Raw genomic sequence first — 9,825 nt, forward strand, 5'->3', positions numbered from 1 at the left:
TTAAATTTCTATAGTTAATGATAAAAAAGTTTTGAGTAAATCAGAGATAGTCGAGAAGAAGGCCTCTGATGGTCTGAGATTAGAAATTAGAGGAGTGAATAATGGAAAAAATAAAGTAATGAAAATAAAATAGATGAAGGAGGTGTGGTTTGGTGGAAGGAAGAAGGACATGGAAGTAACCAAAACAGAAAGTCACACATGAGGATCTGCTATTCGAAGGGCAAAGGTGGAAAGACTAATGAATAATTTCTCCATAACCGTTTCAGTAATTTGGACCACTGCAGTGACATTTTCCAGGATAGAAGGAAATGTCACTCCGGGCTTTTAATCCGTCTGCCAGCATTTGAAACCATTGTACTTGGCTGCTCTTGTTCTTGGGCTGGAGGCAACAGTTTGACCATTTATCATCATTATGCGGTGCAAAGGCAGGACGGAGCGGTGATTAAGAACTGAATCTGCTGTTGATGATGCCTGTCATATATTGTGTCTTATTATACCTGCACACACACACATTTCCCTGCCCCTTTCCCCAGTCCAACACTGCTGATAAGAATTATATCTCCACCGTTGACCCGTTGACCCCGAGTATCATTTTTACTGTTCAGAGGACACACACCTCCTTATACTCACACACACATGTATGCAACAGACCACCTCTGATTTCCTGTTCACCTCTGACTCTTCGTCTCCTCTCTATCGTCCCTGAGCTTTGAGTCGGGGTCACACAGCCTTCATAGTTAAATCATTTAAAGGAAAGTGCTGGAAACATTTCAGACTTTACTTCATGTCGGCAGATACCAAAAAGAAACCAAAACCAACAACAAGAAAAGCACTCGGAGAGTGTGGTACTCTGCCAAGGCTGCTCAGTCGTTGTATGATTTCAGACGGGTAAGTCCTGATAAGTCCTCAGCCGTGAATCTGTAGTAGGATCACAATCATTTGATCGTCAGCAGGCCATTGAGGTAGCGTTCACTTGTCATGGTTACAGTGATGCCGTGCCGCTATCTCACAATGATACAGAAATCTTTAACAAATCTGTGGATCCAGACTATAAGCCGCATCACTGCCAAAATCTAATCACTTGGTCCTTGTGTCATTTCTGACCTTCCCTGATAATTTCATCCAAATCCGTTGGTCTGTTTTTGAGTAATGTTGCACACAGACTAACAGACGTCAAATGTACACATTTTCTTTGTGGGTACATCTATGGCCACATTCTGTGGTGCCGTGATTTCCGATCATCAATAACTAATAAACAAATGCTGCATTTCTAAAACAAATGCCACATTTCTGACAATGCCATATGGGTGAATGAGCAGCCTTGGCGGAGTACTGCGCTCTCTGAGTGCTTTTCTAGTTTCCAAAACTACAGCTTCCAGCAAACAAACTATTCCAGTTCGTGTCATTTTTGCTAGCAACCACAGTGACCACCTGTTTTAAGACACAACTGAAACTTTTTAAAGATATCATATGTGAGAACTTGAGCAGAAATATAGCCTTAACACAGCAACAAACAACCATCTGCTGTGCAAGGATATAGCAGAGAGTGAAGTCCCACTCCCTCTGTGTGCATGTGAGTCCCTCCCTTTGAAACTGTTGGCCCTTACAGCTTTAATGAACAGACCGAGTGACTTCCCATACCACTTTATAAAGAGGAAAAAGAGTTTGGAGTATTGAGCTGGTGCCCTAAAAAGCAAAGATTTTAAAAAGAAAATATTCTATTTAGCTAATGCAGGGCTCCAGGCTAACTTTTCCACTGGTAGCACTGGTGTTACCAACTTTCTCTGTCGGTTGCACCAGCACATGATGATCAGTTAATTGTAGGAAACCCAATATTGTAATTGCTGTTTCTATTTGTGTAATTTTTTGCACATTTGTTTGTTTGCACCAGGATTCAAATGCTTTCATTGGCATAAGAAGCCACAAAGAAGATGTTGGTGCAGTGAAACTTTGAGCTTCCTGTGTTTCTATTTAGTGTCATTATTTACCTTTTTTAAGAAAGAAAACAGTTTGATCTGCTTCCCCTTGCTAGGTTTAGTTAGTTCAGTTGAATTTGAGATGTGTTTCAGCTGTAATAACAACACACACACACACCTGTTTGCGCTAACATGTGGCAGGATTTCTTGGGATTTCTTTCTAAGCTACAGGTTGGTACCAATGCTACTCTGGTGCTGTTTTATTACCTTAACATGTTGAATTTTGGTCGCTTATTCCTTCAGGTTGACCAGAGTTTAAAGTCACCTGCAAGGTACCTGGTTTCATTTGCAGGCCACGTGTTCCTTTAATCAATATCTCATCTTCTTATAATCCCCCTTTGGTACAATGAAAACATGCCACCCTTTATCCAGTGAGAACAAGTTAATTGGAATTCTAGCAGGTGCAAGTTTTCCTCTTGGGGAAGTTTGAGCTAAGTAATTTACAGCATCTCTCACAGCTCAATGTTGGTATTATTCTTGATATCATTCTTTGTATTTGCACTCACTGGAGGATTTAATTCTTCCTCAATCACAGGTCCGTCAAAATAAACACTTGTTTTTGCCTTTTACAGGATAATGAAGGACAGACGGCGCTACATTATGGTAAGACGACCTCATATTAATCTCCACAGTCCAGAAATGTTGCATACACTCTTTAAAAAACACCATTTATTTTCTGCTTTTTTTCTTTCTTGCTGTAAAGCTTTTTTGCGTCTATTTTTCAAAAGGCAGATATCTCATTTTCGGAACAAAACTCTCCACATTTATCGTGCGCTTGACATCATTATGTCGTCTGCGTGTGCACTCTCTTTATATACAGCGGCTTGTTTACTGTACACACCCGCTCTTCGCCCAACGTTCGCCTCGAATTCATCATCTCGTCCTCCCACTCTCCTGCCTCCATTCCTCATCTTTATTTTCCTGCACTTGTTTCCCACCAAGTTTCTGTCATTTTATGTATCTCTGTTCCATGCTGTGGAGGGTGCATACATGCCCTTTGGTATGTGCACGTGTGGTAGATGTGTGTGTGCAATAATCGCCAAACCTCCCAGAGGAAATCAGCAGTGGTCCTTAGACTCCCCTGACCCTCTGGTGCCCCACACACATGTCCCAGAGGGGCGGTTCTCATGTCCTCTGAGCCTCTGCTTGTGTGTTCGGCTTCACCATCTGTCCCCCGGCTTTGGTGGCAGCGGAGGCGGCGATGGTGGAGGAGGGTGAACGTTGCACACAAACACACACGTAGCCACCGGAGGAAGCCCCGAGGATGAGGCATAAAAAGATGACTAATAAACATAAGCGATGAACTCCAAGAGACAAATAGCAGAGAATGAAAATTCATTCCCACCTCTCTTTGCACAGGGCCACAGTGGCTGGCAAGTGATTAATTGAGGGTTTACTGCTCACCATAAATTGTTCTCCTCCTCTACGGCTCCCCTGAGGACTCGCCACTTTTTACAACTCAAGGCCCAGGCGAGACACGCGCCGCGCACAGCGCCGGCTAAATAAAATACTGTTTAGAGCAACAAGAGGAGGAGGAGGAGGTCTGCAGGCACGGCCGGAGGGGGAGGAAGGAAAAAAGAAAAGGAAAGCTGGCTTTGTTGGTGTGATTTCACGCCTCATACTGTGACTTGAACACACACTTGCTGCATGCCGATGTATCATCGTATGCTCATGCACACACACACACACACACACACACACACACACACACACACACACTCCCAGCAGCCACCTCTGTGCAGGAGGTTAAGAGGCCCGGCTGTCAATCACGGCGGCTGCTGACATCAGCGAACATGGCGAAGCAGCAGCGACTCTGCTCTTTAAGAGGAGCGAGCGATTGACACCGACAGAGCAGAGCACTCAGAACAAGAGCAGGGGGGCGAGGTGCCAGAGGGGCAGGAGGTGCATCAGGAATGAAGGGACGCACTAACTGGGTTAAGAAAGTGCAAGCCGTCCCCTCCTCACCTCCTCCCTCCTCCACTCCCACGCCGAGAGAGAGAGAGAGAGAGAGAGAAGACCCTTTTAGTGGGGCACAAATTGCCAATGGGGCAGAAATGAAGTGTTTGAGAGAAGCTCAGGTCCAGGCCGGTGTCAGTGCTGGGCCTGCAGATGGGCTTTTCATTACCTGCAGCGCTGCACGTACTGTATTAAACTACAGTATGTAGAAGAAGGGAATGAGGCAAATTTACTCAAAGCTGATTCACACTATGAGAGTCTAAAACCAGCTGCAAAGATCCTTTTTTCTTATTAATTAATTATTTTCCCAGTATGACATTTATGCAACTAAGACAGGGTTTCTGCAGGGCATAAAAAAGCATTAATAGTCAATAAGTTGATTTTGCGAAAATTAAGGTCTTAAATGGCATTAAAAATCATTAAACTTGATTCTCAGCGGCATTAAAAATTCTTTCTGCAGTTTTCAAGAAAATATTTGACAATAATAATATAACAGTATATAATTATAGACTGCAATTTGTCAGATATGTGCATCTGCATAAACATGCCGAACCATTGCGATAACTGTTCCAGCCAGTTGGGTACAATTGCCAAAAATTGGAAGTTTTTAAAGTGGCCGGCAGACTGGACCAGGTGGAGGAGAGCTGGGAAATGGGGAAACACAAATTCCAGCAAAAATGGCTAGAAAACGTGGATTTCAGAGAATGACTGCAGCCTGTGGGTGGTAAGGGCTGGTTTCCAGATTCAGAAATAGTGAAATGTTAGGAAAGTTTTTACCTAAAAATTATTTACAAAAAACAAACCTGTGTAATTTGTTGAGCTCACAGTCGTGGCATTAAAATTTTTACAGTATTGCATTAAAATGGCATTAAAAAGCATTAAATTTGACTGGCTGATTTCTGCAGAAACCCTGTAAGAGTAAATTACAGTAGAATAGCACAACCACACTCCGTATTTACCACGTTCACTACTTTGGTTTCTTTGCTACTTATTCATAAATGCAGCTGAAACTCATGGGAATGTTTAGTGCAAATGAAAAGTGGTTTCAATTCATCCTGAGGGAGACATGAAGGACTGTAGCAAACGTCATGGTAATCCATCCAGCAGTTGCTAAAACATTTCACTCAAGACTACTCCTGATGGCACCAAAGGAGAAGTCAGAGCATCGTCAACAGTATTTGGATTCATCATCTGGGAAGCATGAATATCTGGATCCAATGTGATGCGAATCCACCAAGCAGATATTTCAAAGTTTCAAACTGACTGGCAGATTTTCTTTTAAAAAATAGCCAAAATTACACCGTTTATCATAACCAGGAACTGTAAAAACACAAAGAATCATCAGATTTTCAACTTTTTGATAGACCTTCTCCTTAAAAAATAGTGAGACTTAATCAAAGTCACTTTATTCTTTGTGTCTCATTCTAAAATTTGCCAAGAATTAAGTGGTTGCCTTAACGAGATTCTTTAAAAAAATACAAGAAAATCAGCTCTCCCATCCCAAGGGTCAAGCCTTTAATGACTCAACTGTCACCAACAGTCACGTGACAAAAATTCACTACAAGCTGTGTTTACAAAGAGGCAAGGCAAGTTTATCTGCAAAGCACAATTCATACACAAGGAAATTCAAGGTGCTTTACAATGGCAAAGAAATACATTCAGAAAAATGATTTAAAGGTAGACATACATTAAAATCATAGAAATAAAACATAAAAGGAGACATTAAGATCACAAAAGTGCATTAGAAGACAAGAAAACAGATTCAGCATCCAAGAGAAAGCTGCTGTAAACAATCTGGTTTTCAGGCCTGATTTAAAAGAGCTGACAGTTTGAGCAGGTGTTCAGGAAGTTTGTTCCACAGGTGAGCAGCATTAGAGCTGAATGCTGCTTCACTATTTTTGGTTCTGGTTCTGGGAACACACAGTAAACCTGTCCCTGATGACCTGAGGGTTCTGGATGCTTCATATGGAGATAATAAGTCCAGGATGTAGTTTGGTCCAAGATCATTCGGACCAGCAATAAGATTTTGAACTCCAAAGCAGACTTGTTAATGTGTAGTAGCATTTTTTCTCTAGTGCTGGTAACACCTGTGGGCACTTACAAACATTTTTTATATGTTCAAAACAGGTTATTTCCAATTATAGTAAAATAAATAAAGAAATTAAACTTTCATTTTTAAAATTTTTTTGTGAAATATGGCATTTAAACTTTGATGACTTTTCTCTACTTCTAGCTATGTTTGTGACATTTCCATAAAGGTGCACAACTTTATATTGGCCTACAGTGAGGAAAAATGTGACAGGAGCAAAAAAAAGAGAAATTGCCTGGGGTTTGGAGGCTTCATCCTCTGATGATCTTGGATGTGTGTAATTTCACTGCGTTCTATCACATACAGTCCCTGACAAAGTCTTGTCACTTATCCATTTTGTAGAAACAACAGCTTATAACCTGACTTTTAATTAATCCACTGGTTTTAGAAATGGCTCATATGAAAGCTAAAACCCTCCCAAATTATGTTTAATATACTAAAATAAATTTGCTTCACTGAAGAAAGATTGATCATTTAATTGAAACAGAAAGTTTCAATTAAATGAGTTTTGTCGCCTACAGAGGGTAATGTGAAAATTGAACAAATAATTTACTTCAAATACAAAAATATGTTGCATAACATCAGTGAATTAAGTAGTGGTGCTGTGAGATCCATATTTAATACCTTGTATGACTTCAATGAGCTTGAAGGGCTGCATCCATGCGGTTCGGCAATGATTTATACAAGTTATTGATGAAGTCATCAGGAATAGCAAAGAAAGCAGTCTTACATGCCTCCCAGAGTTCATCAAGATTCTTTGGTTTCGTCTTCCATGCTTCCTCTTTCATTCTACCCCAGACATGCTCAATGATGTTCATGTCTGGTGACTGGGCTGGCCAGTCCTGGAGCACCTTGATCTTCTTCGCCTTGAGGGACTTTTGATGTAGAGATGGAAGTATGCGATGGAGCACCATCCTGCTGCAAAATTTGACCCCTTTTATGGTTGAGAATGTAAGAGGTAGCTAATACTTCTTGATATTTTAGGCTATTGATATTGCCTTCCACCCTGCAAATCTCTCGCACACCCCCATACTGGATGTAACCCCAGACCATGATTTTTCCGCCACCAAACTTAACTGTTTTCTGGGTGAATCTCGGATCCATGCGGGCTCCAGTAGGTCTCCTGCAATATTTGCGGCGGCTGTGATGTAATTCAACTGAAGATTCATCTAAGAAATCCACCTTCTTCCACTTTTCCAGCGTCCATCCTTTTAGCAGACTGTGGGCCTTGGCAAATGCCACACGTTTTTTTAATTGCCTTTTGTTTAGTGCTGGTTTCTGGGCAATGATTCGACCATGGAGGCCATTTCGAGACAGAATTCTACAAACTGTTCTGGTTGACACGGGGACTTGAGGTGACCATGCCCGGTGGAGCTCTGCTGCAGTGGAAAAGGGGCTGGCCTTTGATTTTCGAGCCAACAAACGGTCCTCCCGAGCAGTTGTCTTGCGGGGTCTGCCGGACCTGGGCTTGTCAAAAACATCTCCAGTCTCTTCAAATCTTTTTCTTATTCTTTGTACTTGACACTGAGACACATTGAAGGTGTCAGCCACCTCAGCAGTGGATCTGGTCTTCAGCCTCTTAATAATCAATGCTTTGGTCTCAGGGGGAATCTTAGGCATGTTGTCAGAGGTCAAGTTGCGGTTGATGTGAAGGTCTGATGTGCTGGGGTTCTTTTTATACACACCCAATAATTGATTGATCAATTATTGATCACAGGTGAGGCTGTAATCTAGGATTGGGTGCATCATATGACAAGGCGACCAGACTTTTGTCTTTGCAAAAACTGACTCAGTGGGCTTTACCAAGCTGTGAACATTAGAATGCTTTTCAGCAGTTTTGTTTGGAATCAAAACATTATTTCAAAAGCTGTTGGGATTGAAATTAGCCATTTCTTGTTTTAAAAAAAAAAAAAAAAAAAAAAAAAAAAAAAAAAATTTGATTAGAAATATCTTTGAGGGGCACTTAAGGTCAACTTGTACCCAAGCGACAAGACTTTTGTCAGGGACTGTGCACTTTATGGATAAAAGTATTTGGACACACCTCTTCATCACTAAATCCAGGTATTTCATCCAGACCCACCGCCAGAGCTGTGTAAAAACAAGCACCCAGACATGCAGTCAGACGATTCTATGCTTCTAAATTTGTGAAAACAATTTGGGGAAGATGTTTCAGCATGACTGTGCACAAAGCAAGGTCCATAAAGATGTAGTTTAGTCAGTTAACACAACCACAACCTCATCAGTCACCTCTGGAATGAACCAGAATGGAGACTGCAAGCCACGTTTTCTAAATTCCCACAGATTCACTCCAAAATCTTGTGTTTTCCTAGAAGAGTGGAAGCTGTTATCACTGCAAAAGGGGAACCAAATCTGTATGAATGTCTGTAGATGTAACAGCCTGTTGTCTAAATACTTTTGTCCATATAGTGTAGTTGTTGAGACCAAATGGTGGATCAGAATCTGTGCAGCTCTGAGTGAGGCTGCATGGATGATCTGAACTTCTTTCAGGAGATTTGCTTTTTGTCTTCTAACTCTATCCTCTATGCTGTGTTTTTTCCCTCCTTTTCGTAGCATCAGCGTGCGAGTTCGCCGACATCGTGGAGCTGCTGCTGAACGCCGGAGCCGACCCGTCCATCAAAGACATGGAGGGTTCTCTCCCCGAGGAGGTCACTGAATCCAGCGCCATCTCCTCCCTCCTGCGTCAGTACACGGCTCCAAAAGGCTAGACGTCCCTCCATACCTCCACCCAGTCATCCCCAGACCTCCTAGCCTCATCCCTCATCCATCCCCTCATCCCTCCAGAGACTCTGCTCAGCCCCAGCGGTTTGTAGACTCCACAAGTTTTCTTTGATTTTCTTTCTGGGTTCTTGAGGTGAGTTTGTTGGTTTAGCTCCTCTGGGCTGCGGTTGTAAACATTAGTCGTTCCATTTGATAAGACACATGAGTTTAAGGACACCGCATGTATTTTTATTCTTCTAAAAACTGTATTCTTGATTTTTCTGCACATTAGGGTTGGGTGATAAGACTGTGAGACATTTGTCAGCTGGCTGAGATTTTGCTGTACTTAGGTAGCTCTAGCTTCTCTCGTTGAGTAAGACCTTCGCTTGCAATATTGCAAATCAGTGTCAGGACTGTTTATTGGCAATATTTTAATGACAGGACTCATCAAAGTATCTGTATTTATCAGGTATTTATCTCACCGGAGGAACCAAAAACAGACATTCCCATCTGCTTCTTTTATCTGTAAACAGTATAAAATTCACAATATGTGTCATTATCACAATACAATATGCCATATAACATGCATTACACCATTAAATATATATATATATATATATATATATATATATATATATATATATATATATATATATATATATATATATATATATATATATATATATATATATATATAGCTCTACATTATCCAGATGTATATCACCCACTCCTACTGCTCAGGTCTGACAAGCAGCCAGGCCTTTTAGTCTGGGTCAGCGCTCTCCAACAGTTTGTTCATATTCAGTTGTGTTAGGTACAAAGGAATGCTTTAATCATTTGACATATATCATCATTAAAGACTTCAGTGAATCTGTTTGCTCTGACATTTTATTCTCTGATTGCAGTCCCAGCATACTGTAACATTCACAACACAGTTACGCCCAGTCTAGGGGTTACTGAGTGTAACGTGAAGTGCCATCCTGCCAGGGTCTCAAGCAGCACACACCACAACGTTTCCCAAAGAAATTAACAATTTATTTTCAATAAACAAGAATTAATAAACAAAAGCTGCGATAAACAAAACTA

At 41.3% G+C, this 9,825-nt stretch overlaps 1 protein-coding gene across 1 annotated transcript in view; it reads left to right on the forward strand.

The window, feature by feature from the left end:
* acbd6 (acyl-CoA binding domain containing 6) overlaps positions 1 to 9,611 on the forward strand; it is a 56,478-nt gene extending 46,867 nt beyond the window's left edge. The window contains exons 7-8 of the mRNA XM_055019005.1: positions 2,549 to 2,579; positions 8,593 to 9,611. Coding sequence (XP_054874980.1) covers positions 2,549 to 2,579; positions 8,593 to 8,747 — 186 coding nt within the window. The 3' untranslated portion in view covers positions 8,748 to 9,611. The remainder of the gene's footprint in view (positions 1 to 2,548; positions 2,580 to 8,592) is intronic.
* The last annotated feature ends 214 nt before the right edge of the window (positions 9,612 to 9,825 follow it).

Source organism: Amphiprion ocellaris, chromosome 2 (assembly GCF_022539595.1).
Source record: "Amphiprion ocellaris isolate individual 3 ecotype Okinawa chromosome 2, ASM2253959v1, whole genome shotgun sequence".
Classification (NCBI taxonomy): Eukaryota; Metazoa; Chordata; class Actinopteri; family Pomacentridae; genus Amphiprion; species Amphiprion ocellaris.